Below are 22,561 nucleotides of genomic sequence, written 5' to 3'. Positions count from 1 at the left end.
CAAGGGCAACAAAAGGGAAAATAAATAAAATATATATTTAAAAACTTTTTAAAAAGACAAGAAAAGGATGAATACTGTCAGAGTCCAACCACATAATAATCCAGGAAAGGCAAAACTATGCAGATGAGAAAAAGGTCAGGGACTGGGCAGTTGAGCAGGAACAAATAGTCATGGACAAAGGATTTTAGGGCAGTGAAAATACTCTGATACTGTAATTATGGGTTTATTTATACACTTGTCTAAGCCCATAGAATGTATAATACCAAGAGTGAACACTAATACAATTATGAACGTTGGGTGATAGTAACTATGTCAGTGTAGATTCATTGATGCTAAGAATGTTGGGGGTGGAGCATTGGTGATGGAGTATATGGAGAATCTCTGCACATTTCTCTCCAGTTATCTGTGAATTTAAGTCTGATCTGAGGCACAGTCTGTCAGAGATGCTATTTATAGAAATAAACTATACTTTCTTGATTAGTAGAAAGATTGCTGTCAAAACAGTGAAAACTGTTCTCAGTAATGTATAAATTGCAGGCATCTGAATATATACCAAAGATCACAGACTGAGAGCAGCCATCCCAATCCCAGTGCTATGAAATGTTCCCTGTGGAAACTGAGCATTACTATTGTGACAATGGTGTTCTCAATTCTCTGTTTCATTCAAGAGAACCCCTTTGATACTACAAGTTTCCTGTCTCTGGTGAGTACCACAAATTTTGGGCAGGGCAAAATTGAAATCCCAGGGCTGGAAGTGGGGGAGGGGAAGAGGGAGAGAGACATACCAGGAACTAGGAGGTGGCACTCCAGTAAAGCATATGCTACAATGCAAAAGTACCCCAGTTCAAGCCCTTGGTCCTCACAGGGGGGTAAGCTTAACAAGCAGTGAAGTTGTGCTACAAGTATCTCTCTTTCTCCTCTCCAGCTGCCCCTTCCCTCTTGATTTCTCTCTATCTCCATTAAATAAATAAAATATATATTTTAAAAAGTAGATATTACCTAAGTGCACCTGTCAGTATCATAGCCATTTGAAGAAAAGGACAATAAAGCTTGATGACAAACACCATTTTTCTTTGGTGGAGATAATAAAGAATGGGGCATTCTAGAAGAAAGAATTGGAGGGGGGGGGACACTGAATGCTTCTACAAAGGTGGCCCCTAATAAGAGAATATCACTATTGGGGCTGGGTGGTGACACACCTGGTTGAGCAAACATGCTACAGAGCTCAAGGACTCAGGTTCGAGCCCCTAGTACCCACCTGCAATGGAAAGCTTTGCGGGTGGTGAAGCAGGGCTGCAGGTGTCTCTCTCTTGTCTCTGTTCCTTCCTACCACTCCTCCCCCTCTAAATTTCTGGCTGTCTCTAGCCAATAAATGAATAAAGATAAAAAGAGAGAGAATATCACTATTTAGAAAATATCTCATTTTAGGGAATTTCACCATGGTTTCAAAGTTATACCTATTACTCCCATTTTATACAATAAAATCCTGAAACTCAGAGCACTTAAATCATTTCTTCAAACCAACAGTATTCTTGAGTTGAGAAAAATCCATCAGGTGAGGGAGTTGGGAGGTAGCGCAGCGGGTTAAGCGCATGTGGCGCAAAGTACAAAGACCGGCATAAGGATACTGGTTCAAGCCCCAGCTCCCCACCTGCAGGGGAGTTGCTTCACAAGCAACTCTCTCCCCCTCTCTGTCTTCCCCTCCTTTCTCCATTTCTCTCTGTCCTATCCAGCAACAATGACATAAGTAACAACAACAATAAAACAACAAGGGCAACAAAAGGTAAATAAATAAATTTTTTAAATATTTATATATAAAAAAAGAATAATCCATCAGGACCCAGAAAAGGCAAAGAAAAGAGATTTTGAAAGAATGAAGTGCCACTAATGATGGTGGATTTAAGGTGGTGTGTTGGATGGTATCTCACAGCTTGTACGTGCTTTGTTTTTACTGGCTAGGTAGCTCACCTGGTAGGGCACCTGTATCACAATGCATGCAACCCAGGCTCAGGCCCAACACCAGATGGGAGGTGCTATGGCACAGGAGGAAGCTTTGGTGCTGTGGTTTCTCTCCTCTCTGTCTGTCTCTCAGTCTTTTCTAAACAAGTGCAAAAATAGGCCTGGAGAGCTAAAATTGTGTGTGCATAAAGCCCTATCCCTAATAATAATAATTTTAAAAGCTTCCTTCACCATAGGATTATGTGGCCCATAGACTATAATCTTAGAAATGTTTGTGAAGAATGACAGGGGAGCAGGGTGGTGGTGCACCGGGTTAAGCTCACATAGTACAGAGCGCAAGGACCCACAGAAGGATACTGGTTTGAGCTCCCAGTTCCCCTGAAGGGGAGCCACTTCTCTCTCCCTTTCTACATTCCCCTCTCTTCTCAATTTCTATCTGTTCTATCCAACAAAATGGAAAAAATGGCCACCAGAAGCCATGGGTTCATAGTCCTGGGACCGAGCCCCAGCTATAACCCTGGAGGAAAAAAAAAAAAAAGAATGACATAGGTTAACATAGTCTCACTCCCTATATATAAAACCCAGGAGAGCTGGAGAAGTCCCAGATCCCTTCACTCAAGACCAGAGAAATACCCTTATGTCAAACCTTTTTACAAAGTAAGAAGAGACTGGGTTGAACCCTGAGCAACCTGCCCTACATCCTGGATAAATTTCATTTGAGTTATACAACAGAAAACCCACCCAGCCATTAATTCCAAAGGCCATACATCTTAGAGCTGAAACTTGTTCCATTTTTAGGAGGAAAAGAAAATGGTAGCATGGCAGAGAGCTCGGATGCAAACCAGCCCTGGTAGAACAAACTACCTAGAAACCTTCAAAGAGATGCAGAAAAACTCAGAGCTACTCAAAAGCATGAATGCCAGTATTTTTCTTGGAGCCCCTCCTGTGACAAAAAGTGAGTATGCACAGGGGTACAGACTACTTTGGGGGCAGTTCAAAGGAGTGGGGGGAGAGAAGGCAGACATAAAGGAAAAGGGACCTAGGACAGCATTTGACGCAGAGCACTCTCCTCAATTGCCTTCAGCTTCTCACACACCTCGGGTGTTCCCCCCAGCTATACCAGTAGACCCTCCATCTTGTTCATTCATCTTCTGCACCCCCCCCCTTATCTAAATGTTGTTATGTGTCAGGGTTTCAGTCCTTGTCTAGACTTTATTGTCTTGGTGACCTCATTCCACCTCCTAGACTTCAGGACTGCGTGTATGCTGATTACACTGAGAATCCACTCTGGTCTTGATCTATCAGTGGTCCACACTGACCTCAGATGCAGGGTGTCCCTTGTTCCCGGCATGGTAGCCTTGCTGGCATCTGTAACTGACATCAATGGCTGGAGAGCACTGAGCATTTTTCTCTGTTAGTTCAGTCAGGGGCTTGCAATTCTTCTCACTGCTAAGTCAGCTTCACTTAGGCACCACATACTTTCCTGAGGTCTGGTGAGGACATTCATTTGATTCTCATAAGCAGTAATGTTAGCTGATAAGGAAAAAAAGAAATTTGAAAGAAAATTAAATTTTTGAGATTTAAAAAAATAATGTGTCGTTTTCTTTATCTAAATTGAGGATAATGGTAACAGCTGCTTTCAAATCTGTACCCTATCATTCCAACATCAGAATTATCTTGAGGTTGTCTTGGTTAACTTTATTTTCTATTTCTTTTTTAAAGATACATTTTATTATTTTTTAATGAGAGAAAGAGCACAGATCACTACTCAGCTCTGACTTATGGTGTTAATGGGGACTGAGTCTTGGATCTCAGAGTTTCAAGTACAAAGACCTTTTGTATAAGGCAGATCTAGGACCGTGAATTGTTATGTGGAAAACTGGGAAATGTTATGTATGTACAAACTACTGTATTTTACTTTCAAGTGTAAACTATTAATCCCCCAACAAAGAAATTTTAAGAAAAAAACCTTTTGTATAACCATTATACCATCTCCTCAGTCCTATCTTCTATTTCTTTTATTATTTTTAATATATTTTATTTATTTATCTATTTTGGATAGAGACGGTGAAATTGAGAGGGAAGGGAGAGGTAAAGAGGAAGAGGGAGACAGCAGCAGCACTGTTTCACTGCTCATGAAGCTTCCCCCCACAGGTGGGGGCCAAGAGCTTGAACTTGGATCCTTGGGCACTGTAACGTATGTGCTCAACCACCTGGCCACCTCTTTTATTTCTTAAATAAGCTTTTTTTTTTCTCACATCTCAGGTTTGAGTCCAACTCCTAAAGCATTGCTTCTGTCATCTCCTTTACTCTATTTCTACAAAAAAAAAAAAAGAAAAGCTTTTTCTGGCTCAAATATTTTAAGAATTCAAAAGATAAGGTTAAGCTATTTACTATGTGATAAGGTTCAAGAGGGTTTAAGTTCATTGGCCTTAATACTACAAAAAATTCCCAATAAAGATTTTTTTTTTCTTACACAGGGGTAGATAGCATAATGGTTATGCAAAGACTCTCCTACCTGAGGTTTCAAAGTCCCAGGTTCAATTCCCTGCACCACCATAAACCTGAGCTGAAGGAGTCGGGCAGTAGCACTGCGGGTTAAGCGCACGTGGCACAAAGTGTTAATGGACCAGCGTAAGGAGCCCCCGGCTCCCCACCTGCAGGGGAGTCACTTCACAGGCAGTGAAGCAGATCTGCAAGGGTCTTTCTCTCCTCCTCTCTGTCTTCCCCTCCACTCTCTATTTCTCTCTGTCCTATCCAACAACGATGACATTAATAACTACAACAATAAAACAACAAGGGCAACAAAAGGGAATAAATAAATAAAATAAAATAAAATTTAAAAACAGAGCTGAGCAGTGCTCTGGTAAAAAGAAAAGAAGAAAAAAAGTAAGTTTTTTTTTTCTTTACATTTAGAGGCATTTTAACATAATGTGTTTTTGTAATATCAGTATAAATTAATAATATCTTTATATCTCTTTTAGTTTTAATTATTCCCATGAAGGCATACACATGACCTACTAGCAATGAGTGCCTGTTATGTAAATACCATTTCCCTCTGAAGAAAAAGTGGGCCCCTTATTAAGAAAGACTAATTCCAGCTCTAAGGCAGAAAGTGGCATGCCATAAAACAAAACTTTCCAAAATGACTAAAATGACTAACAAATGTGCTGAAACACTAAGAGGTCTCAGGTTCAAACCCCAGCACCAACATAAGCCAGAGCTGAGCAGTGTTCTGGCTTAAAAAAAAAAAAAAAAAAAAAGACTAAGATACATAAAAGGCAATCAGGATCTAACTTCAGAAAGTCCTTTGCCATATACTTTCTTCAAGTTTGAGAGCTATCCTCTGACCTAGTTCAGCTTTCTAGCCCTATTCTCTATACCATCTTACCAGACAATACTTTTTTAGTCCATCTGCACTGTTAGCTACCAAGCTCAGGCAAAAACTATTCAAGTCGTGGGCCCCTTGGACCATACCTAAAATAGACTTCCTGGCTTCTTTCCACCCTAAGATCCCTGATTTCATCTGCCCTATTACTATTTTTTGTTCCTGTTTATTAAACAGTTTGCCCTGCTTTATATCTTACCACCTTTCAGCCACCAAATTTCAGATGCTATCATGATTCCATCTGACATTTCTGAGCAGACAACCTCACCAATATGTCCTAAAGCCACACCTCTCCAGAGCCCTACCCAATTAGGGAAAGACAGAAACACACTGGGGGTATGAATCAACTTACCAATGCCCCAATCCAGTGTAGAAGCAGTCACAGAATCCAGAAGTACCACTTTCAGCATCCCCAAAAGAATTTTGGCCCATACTCCCAGAGAGGAAGAGATGTTAGAGGAAGATAACCAGAGGGCTTTGAACTCCAGTTCCATCAAGATCCCAAGACCCAGAGAGAAAAAAGGGGAAAAGGACATTCAGAAGTAGTAACAGGTGTACGTGTGACTTAGAAAGAAAGAGAAGACATCCTCACTTCCTATTACAATTCTCTCACTCTAAAGCTAACCTTAGCAAAGCAAGGACTGCAAAAGCAGAATAAGGACAAGAGACTGGCATACTTTAACGATGACTCTTGAGTTACTATCACACCATTCCACCAGCTGGGACCCTAATTGGGGAGTCCTGAGACTCCCAAACAGACTTGATGGGCCTAGACCTCAAATAAATCTCTCTCTCCATTGTTTCTGGTCATCTCTATCAGAAACAACAAAATAGACCCCTTTGTGGGCCCCCATAGGATCTTGCCCTTAACCTGGATCAACAATGGTAAAGAATGTTCCATCCTCCAAAGGGAGGATGGACAACATACTCTATGCTACACCTGGGGAAGATGGGTCGATACTGGGGTAGCATGGAGCGTTCCTACTCATGACCACAGAATGTGAGCTCAGATCTAGAGGGATGTAGAGGTCACACAGGCTCCTAAGCTAATTATGGGCCCCAGATCAGATCACATCAAATTGATGGGGTTTACAGTAATATTTATACCCCTTTCCCATATTAGGGAGCTACTCTCTTCCCTGATCCAGCTTTCTGGTCCTTTTCCCAGCCATGACATCATCTCTCCAGACAATAATTAGGATTCACCTGCATATCAGATTTCAGGTTCAGGCAAAAAAAAAAAAAAAAACTAATATAGCTACAGGCCCTTTGAAATATAACTAAAATATGCCTACTAGCTATCTACAAAATGGAGGACCCCCCCCCAACACTTCACCTGCACTATTCCAGCCTTTAGGTCCATGATTGGTCAACAATTTGTTTGGCTTTGTATATTAACTCTCTTTTCAGCCACCAAGTTCCAGATGCTAGCAGGATGCAACCAAACTTCCCTGGACAGACAACCCCACCAATGTGCCTTGGAGCGCCGCTTCCCCAGAGCCCTTCCCCACTAGGGAACGAGAGAGACATAGTATGGATCGACCTGTCAACACCCATGTTCAGCGGGGAAGCAGTTACAAAAGCCAGAAGCTTCAACCTTCTGTGTCCCACAATGACCTTGGGTCCATACTCCCAGAGGGATAAAGAACAGGAAAGCTATCAGGGGAGGGGATGGGATACAGAGTTCTGGTGGTGGGAATTATGCGAAGTTGTACCCCTCTTATCCTATGGTTTTGTCAATGTTTCCTTTTTATAAATAAATTTTTTTTAAAAAAGAAAGAGAAAGCAGTACCATAGGGTAAAAAAGAGGGGGGACAAATATATGTAAGTATAGATTGATATATGTAAGTATTGTATGATATGTATAATATGTAAGTATTGTAGAAACAATAGTCAACCCATATTTGTAACCTTGGGATAACTACTACAGTTTCCAGTGGAGGGAATAGGGACACAAAACTCTAGTGGTAGGAACGGTGTGGAATTATACCCCTGTTATTTCATAAATATGTAAATAAATATTAAATTAGGAATAAACAAAATATTTCATTTTCAGGGGCCAGGCAGTGGCACACCCGATTAAGCACACATAGTACTAAGCTCAAGGACTGGAGCAAAGATCTCGGTGTGAGCTCCCATCCCCACACACACCCCCCACTGCAGGGACGTTTCACAAGTGGTGAAACAGGTCTATATTTCTCTCTCCCTCTCTATCTCCTCATCTTCTCTCAATTTATCTCTGTCCTATTCAATAAAAAAAAGGGGAGGAGGAATGGCCACCAGAACCAGTGGATTCATAATGCTGGCACCAAGCCCGAGTAGTAACTCTGGAGACAAAAAAAAAAAAAAAAAGGCATCCTGTGCCAATGATAAGACTACCTGAGCATCACCAAGGATAAAATTTCAGTTATTTGAAACACATAAAAAACAAATCAATGAGTTTATCAGATACCAAAAAATAACAATTACTCTGACAAATTGTGTCACCATTGGAGAATGCTAAGTAACCAATCCATTATTTTGAAAGCAGTAAATAAAGATAAGAATTAAGCAATTATTTCATATCCTTGTATAAACTATTGGGCTGCCAGAAAAATTCATGATTTTTTTTCTGTTTTTCCACAATGTGCGCTTAACCCGCTGTGCCACCGCCTGGCTTATTTTTCTGTTTTTCTATGCAAAAATGTGTCATGACTTTTCTGACAGCCCAATGTTACTAGGGAAATTATAAGTAGACAAAGAATTTTCTCTTTGTAAAGAATTGTAGGGCTGGGAAGATAGCATAATGGGTATGCAAAATACTTTACTGCCTGTGGTTCTAAAGTCCCAAATTCAAGCCCCAGCACCATCATAAACTACAGTTGAGTTGTGCTGGGGTCTATCTCATTAATATAAATTAAAATATACATATATATATATATATATATATATATATATATATATATATATATAAAAGAGCACTGCTCAATTTATGGTGGTGTAGGCAACTGAACCTAAGACTCTGGAGCCTCAGGCATGAAGGTCTTTTTGCATAGCCATTATGCTAGCTCCCCTGCTCAAATAAATAAAATATTTTTTTTTAAAAAAAAGCATTCCAGGTAATAAATCAAGGAAAAATGTTTGACTTAAACATTTTCACTATCCTTTAGCCCCTATAATGACTATAAGTACTGAATAATAAAGGTTTCTGACACCCTGAAATAAACATAAATAGGCTGCTATTATTTTAAAATATATTTTATTTAGAACAAGGGTAGATAGATACCGGTTATGTAAAGAGGCTTCAAAGTCCCAGATTCAATCCCCCACACTGCCATAAGCCAGAATTGAACAGCGCTCTGGTAAAAATAATAATAATAATAATATATTATTTATTTACTAGATAAATAAAGAGAAATTGATAGGGAAGATGGAAAGATGGAGAGACCTGTTGTACTGTTTCACTACTCATGAAGCTTTTTCCTGCAGATGGGTACCAGGGGCTTGAACCTGGACTCCTGTTCTTTATAACATGTGCTCTCTACCAGGTGAACCACCACCGCCTAGTCTCTATTATGTGGTTTCGTGGAAGAATCCTTAAGTGTCACTGACAGAAAACCTAATCAGAACTCAATCAAGTCCCCATATTCAGATCTCCTACAAACTTTTTCTGATTTACACAAGCCTGGTTTATTGCCAACAAGTATGATTTCATCTTCAATTTCTCTTGAGTATTGATTTAACGTATTTGAAATCTTCTTCAATTCACTGTCCCCTTCTATTTCTGGAGTGCTCTTTTTTAATATAATCTTTATTTATAAAAAGGAAACACTGGGGAATTGGGCAGTAGCGCAGCGGGTTAAGGCGCGGGTGGTGTAATGCACAAGGACCCGCGTAAAAATCCTGGTTCGAGCCCCCAGCTCCCTACCTGCAGGGGAGTCGCTTCACAGGCGGTGAAGCAGGTCTGCAGGTGTCTGTCTTTCCCCCTCTGTCTTCCCCTCCTCTCTCCATTTCTCTCTGTCCTTTCCAACAACGACGACATCAACAACAACAATAACTACAACAATAAAAAAAAGGGCAACAAAAGGGAATAAATAAATAAAATGAATATTTAAAAAGTTAAAAAAAAACACTTACAGAAACCATAGGATAAGAGGGGTACAACTCCACACAATTCCCACCACCAGAACTCCATATCCCATCCCCTCCCCTCATAGCTTTCCTATTCTTTATACCTCTGGGAGTATGGACCCAGGGTCATTATGGGGTGCAGAAGGTGGAAGGTCTGGCTTCTGTAATTGCTTCCCAGCTGAACATGGGCGTTGACAAATCAATTCATAATCTCAGCCTGTCTGTCTCTTTCCCTGGTGGGTTGGTGCTCTGGGGAAGCAGATCTCCAGGATACGTTGGTGGGGTCATCTGCCCAGGGAAGTTGGGTTGACATCGTGGTAGCATTTGGAACCTGGTGGCTAAAAGATGAGTTAACATATAGAGCCAAACAAATTGTTGACTAATCATGAACCTAAAGGCTGGAATAGTGCAGATGAAGATTTGGGGGTTTCTGTTTAGTAGATAGTTAGTAGGCCTATTTTAGTTATATCCCAAAGGGCCCATGACTATATTCATGTTTTGTTTTTTTTTTCTTTCCTCAGCCTGACATATGATATGCAGGTGGAACCAAGTTATTGTCTGGGGAAATGATGTCATGGCTGGAATCTGGAGTGCTCCTTGAACTTGAGTTGTTGGTTGCCTTCCACTGTGTTGGTGATTCTTGCTTCATATTCAGATTCAGTATGGTGGTATGTGTTTCAGATTTACATTTGAAGCGCTAGTGACTTCTTCACTCTAAGTAACCATCTCTGTTTCCCTCTCTGTGAAAGTGGGTTGTGATTCTAGAAAACTGCCTCATTTGATTGTAGGAGAACAGTCACACACAGGAAAGGACGGAATGGGGGCAGCTGATCTGGATGGATAGTTTCCCTGTGTCTCCTGATAGAGCCTGAAGGCATTTGGGACACCCCTCCCACCTTGACCCTCCCCCATTTGTCTGCTTATACTGGATCTGGCAGGCGATACAATTTCTTTTTTTTTTAATTTTTTTTTATTTAAGAAAGGATTAATTAACAAAACCATAGGGTAGGAGGGGTACAACTCCACACAATTCCCACCACCCAATCTCCATATCCCACCCCCTCCACTGATAGCTTTCCCATTCTCTATCCCTCTGGGACCCAGGGTCATTGAGGGTTGCAGAAGGTAGAAGGTCTGGCTTCTGTAATTGCTTCCCCGCTGAACATGGGCGTTGACTGGTCGGTCTATGCTCCCAGTCTGCCTCTCTCTTTCCCTGGTAGGGTGGGTCTCTGGGGAAGCTGAGCTCCAGGACACATTGGTGGGGTCTTCAATCCAGGGAAGCCTGGCCAGCATCCTGATGGCATCTGGAACCTGGTGATTGAAAAGAGAGTTAACATACAAAGCCAAACAAATTGTTGAGCAATCATGGACCCAAAGCTTGGAATAGTTGGAGAGGAAGTATTAGGGAGGTACTCACTGCAAACTTTAGTGTACTTCTGCTTTCAGGTATATATTTTGCAGTAGTTTATAGATATGTGTGAACATAAGCTCTCTCTCACAGAAACTGGTGTATATCTAGGTTTTGGGACTTTGTTAGAAAGTGAACCACCTGAGATGAAATTAGAGTGTACTATAAAAGGAAAGGTCTCACCCGAGTAATGAAGCTGAAGGGTTGTCATTCCACACGTGAAGTCTCTGGACACAGTCTGAGGTGAAGCATGTTGAGGTGGCAATCGTTGCATTGGTTAGGTTGCGGTCGGCAGATGCAATATTATTTGATATGGATTGGGAGAGGCATACGGGAAAGTGGGCCCTATCCAAGGGTTCCAGGACTGGGGGAAGTAGGGACTCTATAGTGGAGATGTGAGGTTCCTGCTGTCTTAGGATTCAAAAAGACAATCGATAGTTAATGTTATCATCACATTATTTGGTAATTGGGTTAACTTTGAAAAGTCCTTTTGTTATGGTTTGCTGTACAGTACCCAGTATCTTGTATATAGCTGTGCTATTGGATGCTTCTAATCGATACAATTTCTTAACATTTATTTATTTATTTTTCTATTTATTTATTTATTTTTACCAGAGCTCATCTCTGGCTTATGGTGGTGTGAGAGGCTGAACCTGGGACTTTGGAGCCTCAGGCAAGAGAGTCTCTTTGCATAACCATTATGCTATCTACCCCTGCCACCCTGAACATTTATTTCAAGGAACCATATGGAGAGTCTTATCCTATAGACAAAAACCATAGCCAGTTCACTCCCTTCCCCCTCTGTTGCCTATAGAATCATAGGTTTCAGTTGTGACATTCTCAGGGGCTTGTCCCAAGCAGACTTTCCACTTTACTTAGAAATCCTTGAGACTTTAGCCAGGGGTGGATGCTGCTACCACCAACTCTTAGGTGGTCAGTGGTCCAAAGATTCTGGAAACAGTTCTATCTCTAATTATTGTCTAGGTGACTATCCCAGGACCCATTCCTTTCACTGAGTGGCCCTGAACTGAGAATTTCTGGAGGCTTTAAAAATGCACTTGTGGGAAGTCAGGTGGTGGCGCAGCGGGTTAAGCACACGCGGCGCAAACCGCAAGGACTGGCTCAAGGATCCCGGTTCGAGCCCCTGGCTCCCCACCTACAGGGGAGTCGCTTCACAGGTGGTGAAGCAGGTCTGCAGGTGTCTATCTTTGTCTTCCCCTCCTCTTTCTATTTGTCTCTGTCCTAACAACGACATCATCAACAACAACAACAATAACTACAACAATAAAAAAAAACTTTAAAAAAATGCATTTGTGGGGGCCAGGTGGTGGCGCACCTGGTTGAGCACACATGTTATAACGCACAAGGACCTGGGTTCAAGCCCTCGGTCTCCACCTGCAAGGGGAAGCTTCACGAGTGGTGAAACAGTGCTGTCTCTATCCAGTAAATTAATTAATTAAAACATTTTTTAAAAGTTGTATTTGTGTAGCTGTTTGTTGTTTTGTTTATTTATTTACTTGTTAATGGGTAGAGACAGCCATTGAGAGGGAGAGGAAAGATAGAGACAGACAGACACCTATAACACTGTTTCGTCATTCATGAAGCTTTCCCTCTGCAGGTGGGGCCTGGGAGCTTGAACCTGGGTCAGCTCAATGGGGTGTGCCACCACCCAGCACCCCCCCACACACACACACACATTTTCATTGTGAACTGAGAATTTCTTCAGCTCTTTGGAGTAACAATGCACTTAGCTGTTTTCTCTATGTCTCTTTTGGGCAATAGTTCCTTCTATTTATATTCTTCTAACAATCCTGTTCCATAGTCTGTCTTTCTTTTTATTATGTATTTTTCATTGCCACCAGGGTTATTACTGGGGCATGGTGCTTGCATTCTCAGTAGGCCACTCTTTCTTTCTTTCTTTTTTTTAGTTATTATTGCTGTCATCATTGTTGGATAGGACAGAGAGAAATGGGGGAAGGAGGGGAAGACAGAGAGGGGGAGAGAAAGACAGACACCTGCAGACCTGCTTCACCGCCTGTGAAGCAACTCCACTTCAGGTAGGGAGCTGGGGACTCGAACCGAGATCCTTGAGCTAGTCCTTGCGCTTTGCGCCATGTGCGCTTAACCCACTGCACTACAGCCTGACCCTTCCTTCCTTCCTTCCTTCCTTCCTTCCTTCCTTCCTTCCTTCCTTCCTTCCTTTCTTTTTTTCTCTTTTTCTTAATTCTTTCTTCTTATTTGATAGGATATAAAGAGAAATTGTGAGAGGAGGCAGCATTGCTCTACTAGTAAAGTTTTCTTCTTACAGAGGCTTGAACCTGGGTCCTTGCCCATAATAATGTGTGTGCTAAACTAGGTGCACCATTGCCCCAGCCCATAGTTTGTTATGTTTTCTGTTTGTTTGTTTGTTCTATCAAAGCACTGCTCAGCTCTGGCTATGGTGATACTGGGGAAAGCTTTTGTGCATAACCATTATGGTGTCTCCTCAGCTATCCATAGTATCTTCTAGGAATTCTTTATTTTTGCCTCCATGATTATCGCTGGGACTCAGTGTCTACACTATGAATCCACTGCCCCGGAGGCCATTTTTCCCCTTTTTGTTGTCCTTGTTGTTTATCTCTGCTGTTGTTATTGTTGTTGTTATTGCTATTGTTGTTGTTGGACAGGACAGAGAGAAATGGAGAGAGGAGGGGAAGACAGAGAGGGGGAGAGAAAGATAGACACCTGTAGACCTGCTTCACCACTTGTGAAGCGACTCCCCTGCAAGTGGGGAGCTGGGGGCTCGAACCAGGATCTTTGAGCAGGTCCTTGAGCTTTACACCACATGCGTTTGACCTGCTGCACTACTGCCAGACACCCTAGGAATTCTTTAAACATTGTGGTGCTCCTTACCTTATCAGAGCTCTGCCCCACTAGGGAAAGACAGAAACAGGCTGGGGTTGTGGATCGACCTGTCAACACCCATGTCTAGTGGAGTGGCAGTTACAGGAGCCAGAACTCCTACCTTCCACATCCCAAAAATAGGGTTTTTTTATTTAAATACTTAATTCTACTTAAAACACACACTGCAAACACACAAGTGTCTCTATTAGTTCCACATTTCAGTGCCCATTAATGTTATGGTTTAGAGATGGAAAGAATAGATTCCCCTTAAGCTGCAAGTCAGCAGGTGTTTCTTTACAGTTGACTTTAGAAAATTCATACATAGTATGAAATAATTAACTAAATAGTAATTAACACTGATCTTCTTCACTTGTTAACTCACAAGGAAACACCTTCAAAACTGCATTTTTGGGGGCCAGCCAGTGGCACACCTGGTTAAGTGCACGTTACAATGCACAAGGACCCAGGTTCAAGTCCCTGGTCCCCACCTGCAGGGGGGGAAAGCTTCAGGAGTGGTGAAGCAGGGTTGCAGGTGTCTCTCTGTCTCTCTCCCCCTGTACCTCCCCTTGCTTCTCAATTTCTGGCTGTCTCTATCAAATAAATAAAGATCATTTAAAAAATAATAAAAGCAAAACTGCATTTTGTTAAAGTTTCTGTACTAAAATGTAGAGAAACTGAACTACACAAATATTGAAAAGTTAAAAATTGCTTACTTTTGGGGTCGGGCGGTAGTACAGCAGGTTAAGCGCACGTGACGCAAAGCAAGGACCGGCATAAAGATCCCAGTTCGAGCCCCTGGCTCCCCACCTGCAGGGGAGTCGCTTCACAGGCAGTGAAGCAGGTCTACAGGTGTCTGTCTTTCTCTCTCCCTCTGTCTTCCCCTCCTCTCTCCATTTCTCTCTGTCCTATCCAACAACAACATCAATTACAGCGATAATGATAACTACAACAACGATAACACAACCAGGGCAACAAAAGGGGAAAAAATGGCCTCCAGGAGCAGTGGGTTTGTGGTGCAAGCACCGAGCCCAGCAATAATCCTGGAGGCAAAAAAAAAAAAAAAAAGCTTACTTTTTTGTTCCTGGTACCACTGCCACAATTTACAGGGCAATATAACTGCTGTAAAAAAGGAAAGGGGAAGGGGAAGGGAAGGGAAGGGGGAAGGGGAAGGGGAAGGGGAAGGGGAAGGGGAAGGGGAAGGGGAGGGGAAGGGGAAGGGGAAGGGAAGGGGAAGGGGAAGGGAAAGGGGAAGGGAAAGGACAAAGCTACAAAAGATCAAAGCCCTCAGGAATGTGCTTCTAATTGACACTACATTGCACTAATCAGCTTTCCCTGAACTGCAGCTATGACAGTCCTGAAGAAGGGTTTCCTGTTTAAGCTGCAGTAACTTTCTTGACTGTGCCTCACTGCTCTTTCTGTGGCAGATTTTACAGTTCCTCTAATGGATTTTGGACGAACTATCTCAAAGTAACCTACAGCTTTCCTGACAACTCCTTGCTCTCTCTCCTCTAAGAACTGTAGCCTTTTCTGCTGAGTTTAGAACCTTCTGCTGCCACTGCTACCACTTCCACCACCAGATTCATAACCACCACCACTGCCTGAGCTTCTTCCACCAAAACTGCCCCACTTCATGGGCCCATGATTTGACTGATGCTGTCAATTATAATTTTTTAAATTTTTTTCATATTTACTTATTTATTCCCTTTTGTTGCCCTTGTTGTTTATTGTTGTAGTTATTATTGATGTCGTTGTTATTGGATAAGACAGAGAGAAATGGAGAGAGATGGGAACGACAGAGAGGGGGAGAGAAAGACAGACACCTGCAGACCTGCTTCACCACCTGTGAAGCGACTCCCGTGTAGGTGGAGAGCCCGGGGCTTGAACCAGAATCCTCACACTGGTTCTTGCACTTTGAGCCACCTCTGCTTAACCTGCTGCGCTACTGCCTGACTCCCATTAATTATAATTTCAAAAATCATTGTAATTCCCACCACCACCATAGTTATCACACCACCAAAATTTCGTCCTTCATGGTAACCATCGTATTCTCCACCACTGCCACCTGATTTCCATATTCTGGTCCACCACCACCACAATAGCCTCCTCCACTGTTATTGCCAGGACCAATGCCATAACTGCCACCGTCACCTCCAAATCCATCATATCCACCATCTCCTCCTCCATAACTACCTCTGCTGCTCCCACCTCCACCGTAACCTCCTCTTCTGCCAAAGTCTCCTTCACAGCCTGTTTCCTCCACCACCTCCAGAATTACCTCCCCAACCCATGAAGTTGCCAGAGCCACTTCCTCAGCCTCTTTGGGACCCAGCTGACTACATTTCTTGTTTTGAAAGGGCATTTCTCACTTCACAATTATGCCTATTAATAGTGTGGTAATTCTGAACAAAAATTTTAACAACTGTATCGTGATCATTAAGTTACAAAAACAAATCCATGGGCATAATGGTTATGCAAACAGACTCTCATGCCTGAGGCTCCAAAGTCCCAGGTTCAGTCCCCTCACCACCATAAGCCAGAGCTGAACAGTGCTCTGGTAAAAAAAAAAAAAAAAAGCAAATCTTACCTTTTTTCTACTCTGTCTCTCTCTCTTCTATAACTTCTGTGCTTATAATTGTTGTTAAAATTTTCGGGCTCTTGCTGGCCGGGCTAGCTTCACGGGCGGGTAACAGAGACGCGGAGACAACGGCTGGGCAGGGAAGCTGTATTTCTTTATTCAGGAACAACGATTCATAAACTAAGACAAACTAATCACCAAACAGAACTCCGCTGTCTCTTTGCAGTGGCGCAAGCACTCTCTCTTACTCTCAAACTCAGGAACCCTCTCTTACTCTGGAACTCAGGAACTCTCCAACTCTGGCGCTCCCCGAACTCTCTCTCCAAATCTCGAATTCTGGAACTCTGGTGGGGTCCCTAGGGGCAGGGCCAAGCGGGCCCGCGAAATTAACAGGACTGATGCAATTCTCTTGGCGGGGGAGAACTACCCAATGTAAAGCATACAACAAATAATCTTGTCACACTTTTCAAAGTAATCTCTTGAATTGTACTCTTTTGTATCTTCTTTAATGCCACCAACAAAAATTGTCTTCACTGTTAAATGGCACAGGGCTTTACAAAATCTTCTAGAAACAACTCCCGGGGGTCGGGCGGTGGCGCAGTGGGTTAAGCGCATGGACCGGCGTAAGGATCCCGGTTCGAGCCCCCAGTTTCCCACCTGCAGGGGAGTCACTTCACAGGCAGTGAAGCAGGTCTGCAGGTGTCTGTCTTTCTCTCCCCCTCTCTGTCTTCCCCTCCCCTCTCCATTTCTCTCTGTCCTATCCAACAACGAACAACATCAACAATGGTAATAATGATAACCACAACGAGGCTACAACAACAAGGGCAACAAAAGGGGGAAAAAAATGGCCTCCTGGAGCGGTGGATGCATGGTGCAGGCACCAAGCCAGCAATAACCCTGGAGGAAAAAAAAAAAAGAAAAGAAACAACTCCCTTTGGTTCCACTACTTGCCAGTCAACTTTGTGTGGTTGAGCACACATAGCTGCATTCGTCTCTTCCACGCAAGAGTACATCACAAAGCCAAAGCCCCTGGAATGTTATGTTTGTGGGTCTCGCATCGCCACATAATCTGTAAATGTGCCCCACTCACTTCTCAAAGTGTTCTCTTACACTGCCATTTGTAGTTTCAACGCTCAGACAACCAATGAACAGTTTCCTCAATTGCTCGGGTTCCTTTGGATCATGACCCTCCATTTTTGAGACCTGATTTGCCTCTTGCAACTTGAGTTCAGTATCCCCCCAAAATACTTTTGATTCATACTCCCAGTCAGGAAGAAGTGATAGGAGGTAGAGGATAAGAGGGATCTCAACTTCAGTTCCATCAGGACCCAGAGAGAGAGGAGGAAAAAGGGAAGGACATTTGCATATAGTAACAGGGTTGCATGTGGCTTGGAGGGGAAAAGAAGATGGGACCTGGAAGAAAAAGGGGGCAATTATGCACAACCTAGACAGATAGTTGTACAGATGATAGTGAGCCCATGTCTGCAACCTTAGGAGAGCCACAGTGGTTCACAATGGAGAGGGACTGGGGATTCAGAACTCTGGTGTTGGGAATGGTATGGAATTATACCCCTGATGACAGGTAATTTTTGTTTACTTTTTTGTTTTTTTCTTTTTACATGCATAACATTTCTCAGTTTTCCACATAACAATATAACCCCCACCACTAGGTTCTCTGTCATCCTTTTCCAGGACCTGTGTTCACCCCCACACACCCCTACCCCAGAATCTTTTCCTTTGGTGCAATACACCGACTCCAGTTCAGGTTCTACTTGTGTTTTCTCTTCTGATCTTGTTTTTCAACTTCTGCCTGAGAGTGAGACCATCCCAGATTCATCCTTCTGTTTCTGACTTATTTCACTTCACATGATTTCTTCAAGTTCCATCCAAGATGGGCTGATATGTAATTTTGTAAATCAATATTAAATCACTAATAATTTTTTAATATTTTCATTTATTTTATTTTAATGAGAAGGGAAAGATACTGAGAGCAAGAGACCTGCACACTGCTCAGTTCTGGCTTATGGTGATGCTGGGGAATGAACCTGAGGTCTCAGAGCCTCAGGCTTTTAAGGCATTTGGATAACCATTATGCTGTCTCCCAGCCCCACCAATTAAATTATTTATTTATTTATTCCCTTTTGTTGGCCTTGTTGTTTTATTGTTGTAGTTATTCTTGTTGTCATCATTGTTGGATAGGACAGAGAGAAATGGAGGAGGGGAAGTCAGAGATGAGGAGAGAAAGACAGACACTGGCAGACCTGCTTCACCGACTGTGAAGCGACTCCCCTGCAGGTGGGGGGGGGGGTTCGAACCGGCATCCCTAAACCGGTCTGTGCGCTTTGCGCCGCGTGCGCTTAACCCGCTGTGCTACCGCCCAACTCCCCCCACCACTAATTACATTTTAAAAAGAAAAACATAAAAACTTCCTTCAAGCTACACACACACAAAAAATGTGGTTCTAGCAATCTTTCTGGTTTGTCAATTCGATTTCAAATGGGAGGAGATACAGATGCAACGTTTTCTTGTTCAGTTTTATTGTGTGTGTGTGTGTGTGTGTGTTTGGCTTTTGTTTATTATCTTTATTTCTCCCACAATAGTTTTTAAAAGATGACGACTTTTCTAAAACTCACAGCTTATCGACAGATCTTAACATTTAACGGTCCACACTCGGTCCTGGGGAAGAAAACATGTAAAGCACCCACAGGAGCGCGTGCAGCTGGCAGAAGGTATAGCCAGAAAGTGTGACCAGACCGACTATTGTCCTCTTTTTCTCCCCAATTCTAGAACTGCTGACCATAGGGATTTCCATGGTGCCGCCTCCCCAAGACTACCACCTCGTGGACACCCTGCAGTCGCTCTTCTTTGCTTCCACCTCATCTGAGCAGAAACACTTCATTGTTCTGGTGCATTTGGCAGGCCTTGACCCCACACGGCTTGATCAAATGACCTCCTCCCTTACAGTCTTCTTTGAACCATATCTCCAGGCCAGACAGCTGGTAGTGATCAATACTCCTCTTCAAAGCTACCTTCAGAAAAATGGGACTGACACCCCTGCCCATGTAGCTTTCTACTCTAAGCAAAACATGGATTATGCCATCCTCATGAACTTTGCTACCAACCACTCTGATTATTTCCTAATGATCAAAGATGCTGTGAAATGCACCCCTGGATTTGTCACCCACATAGCCAGCACGGTGTCTGCCTTGAAAAATAAGCTGTGGGTGACTCTGGAGTTCTCTCAGCTGGGCTTCACTGGGAAGCTCTTTCGTACTAAAGACCTGCCCCAATTTGTTCATTTCCTTCTCCTCTTCTACCAGGAAATGACCTGTGACTGTCTTCTTGCCCACTTTCATGACCTCGTGCAACAAGAGCCAATCCAATTCTTCCCTCCCCTCTTCCGGCCTATTGGCAACTATTCCTCCTTCAGTGGAAACTTTGGGAACCTCAAAGAGAAAGAGTTTGAGGAAAATGGCACTAGTTCTCCCAGCAACCCTAAGGCCTCCATCTACACTAACCTGAAGGTTGCCAACGGCTCTGCTGTCACAAGTGCCTACAGCTTGGATAAGAACTTCTTTTCTGTCAGGGAGGCTGAAGTTGGCAGCCACCTGACTGTGGTGCTGGATATACCTGCAGAAATATTCCGAGTTCAAGTGCTGACTGGCTCCGACCTACGAGAGAATCGGCTGGAAGAGGGCCAAGTAGAACTGGGCTATGATTCTACTAACCTGGTTACTGACTGTGATGACTATGTCCTGCTGGGGCTACTGGTAGATGGCACCCTGAACAAAGAGGTGTTATCTTGCAGGTCTGGGAAGAAAGTGAAGTGTGTACGGTTGCTGGTGACGGCCACTTCACCTTCTAAGGTAATAATCAGGAATATCAATCTCTGGGTTAACTGAAGTTCAAGCAATAAATGGAGAGAACATTGGGAATTGGGGGAGTGCTCAGACAGAAGGTGAACATCTTCAGAGATTTAAGAAAACATTAAAATCTTAAAACTGGTCAAGGAAATCTCCTTTAGTGCTTTCAGAATTCTTAATATAGAAAGCGCAACATGGGGGCCAGGTGGTAGGGCAGAGGATTAAGTGCATGTGGTGTGAAGCATGAGGACCATGGCAAGGACTCCAGTTCAAGCCCCTGACTCCCCACCTGCAGGGGGGTTGCTTCAAAAGCGGTGAAGCAGGTCTGCAGGTGTCTATCTTTCTCTCCCCCCTGTCTTCCCCTCCTCTCTCCAATTCTCTCTGTCCTATCCAACAACAGCAGCAATGACAATAATAACAATAACAACAACAACAAGGGCAAAAAAATATGGGTAAAAATGGCCTCCAGGAGAAGTGGATTTGCACTGAGCCCCAGCAATAACCCTGGAGGAAAAGAAAGAAAGAAAGAAAGAAAGAAAGAAAGAAAGAGAGAAAGGAAGAAAGAGAGCAACATGCTGGGGCTAGACAGTGGCACACCTGGTTGAGCGCACACATTACAATGAACAAGAACCCAGATTTCAAGCCCCTGGTCCCCACGTGCAGGGGAAAAGCTTCGTGAGTAGTGAAGTAGGGGTGCAAGCGTCTCTCTCTCTCTTTCTTTTGAAGATTTATTTATTAATGAGAAAGATAGAAAAAAACCAGACATCACTCCGGTATATGTGCTGCCAGGGATTGAACTCAGGACCTCATGCTTGAAAGTCCAGTGCTTTATCCACTGTGCCACCTCCTGGACCACTCTTTTTTCCTTCTCTATCTCCCCTTCCCTTCTGAATTTCTCTGTTTGTATCCAATAATAAATAAATAAAAACTAAAATTAAAAGAGAGAAGAGGAAGAAGAAGGAGAAAGAAAGGAAGGAAGGAAGGAAGGAAGGAAGGAAGGAAGGAAGGAAGGAAGGAAAAAAGCAGGGTAAATGTGATGCTCGAGAGTCTTGGACAAGAGAGATGGGCTTATCAAATCCTTCCCTGATTTTCCCGCCCAAATAGTTTACCATCTAAATTTCATTCCTTGGGGTAAGAGCATCATATTTCTAGAAACAACAGGAACATATGGGTGGACCTAACTGATGCTTCTACCACAAAACTAACTGTGCATGAGAGAAGAGAGAATATCTTTCAAACAGCCAAGAAATGGGTCTGTGAAAGGCTGAAATTCCCATATGGCATCAAGTAGTTGGCCAGGAGAGAAACAAGAACGTTTTATCTCTGTGGTCTCATTTTCCATGACATCATTTATTTGGTAAACATTAGCTGGGTACCCTTTATGATTAGGCAGAGTCCTCTTGGACATGATCTCCCAATATGCCAGGATAGTCTTAATAGTATCAAAATTATTAGAAATTTGCTCTGGTTTCTAAGAGCTCTTACCTCCTGCACAGTCTTATCCCTGGAACTATATGGTAATTTGGATGTTTCTAAATAGGCAAAACCTCAAATATTTTACATAGATATTAGTTCAGCTGGGTCATGACATCTTTACCCCCCCAAAATGAGATCTAAACTCTGGGCCTTAAGTTCAACTAATAGGTACCATGTCTTAACAATAGTAAGAACTAATGTGTGGACTATGATCCATGAAGGCAGGGAGAGAAGAAAAGTCTCATTTTAAGAGGAATATTTAAGAACTTAAATCAAAAGCCAGGCAATGTGTCCACTGAGTTTGACCTAAGGAGACAGAAAGACCTGAATATGGAAAGAAGACAATGGGGGGAGTCGGGCTGTAGCGCAGCAGGTTAAGCGCAAGTGGCGCAAAGCACAAGGACCGGCATAAGGATCCCGGTTCGAACCCCGGCTCCCCACCTGCAGGGGAGTCGCTTCACAGGCGGTGAAGCAGGTCTGCAGGTGTCTTTCTCTCCTCCTCTCTGTCTTCCCCTCCTCTCTCCATTTCTCTCTGTCCTATCCAACAACGACAACAACAATAATAACTACAACAATAAAACAACAAGGGCAACAGAAGGGAATAAATAAAATAAATATTTTAAAAAATTTAAAAAAAAAAGAAGACAGTGGGATGGAACCAAGGAGAGGAATGCGTAGGAAAAACAGGGATGTGAGGTAGAAACTTCAGGAGCAGGCAGGGGAGACAGCATAATGGTTATGCAAAGAGACTCTCATGCCTGAGGTTCCAAGGTCCCAGGTTCAATTTCCCACCCCACCACAAGCCAGAGCTGAGCAGTGCTCTGGTTAAAAGCCTCAGCAGCAACACTTGCAGGGAAGTTGTGTACATGTAGCCAAGAAAATGAACTATAGACAGAATG

The 22,561-nt window shown here is 43.0% G+C and overlaps 1 protein-coding gene and 1 pseudogene across 1 annotated transcript; one reads left to right on the top strand and one right to left on the bottom strand.

Moving 5' to 3' along the window:
- The first annotated feature begins 542 nt into the window (after positions 1-542).
- On the top strand, positions 543-20,331 carry LOC132534725 (alpha-1,3-mannosyl-glycoprotein 4-beta-N-acetylglucosaminyltransferase C-like). The gene is made up of 3 exons (XM_060179182.1): positions 543-703; positions 2,758-2,914; positions 19,111-20,331. The coding sequence occupies exons 1-3, from the start codon at positions 596-598 to the stop codon at positions 20,223-20,225; spliced, it is 1,380 nt and encodes a 459-aa protein (XP_060035165.1). The 5' UTR covers positions 543-595; the 3' UTR covers positions 20,226-20,331.
- Positions 15,285-17,517, bottom strand: LOC107522445 (heterogeneous nuclear ribonucleoprotein A3-like; annotated as a pseudogene).
- Positions 20,332-22,561: the final 2,230 nt, after the last annotated feature.

This window comes from Erinaceus europaeus, chromosome 19, assembly GCF_950295315.1.
Source record: "Erinaceus europaeus chromosome 19, mEriEur2.1, whole genome shotgun sequence".
Taxonomy (NCBI): domain Eukaryota; kingdom Metazoa; phylum Chordata; class Mammalia; order Eulipotyphla; family Erinaceidae; genus Erinaceus; species Erinaceus europaeus.
Note: the sequence above shows the minus strand (reverse complement) of the source record. Positions and strands in the feature narration are given on the sequence as shown.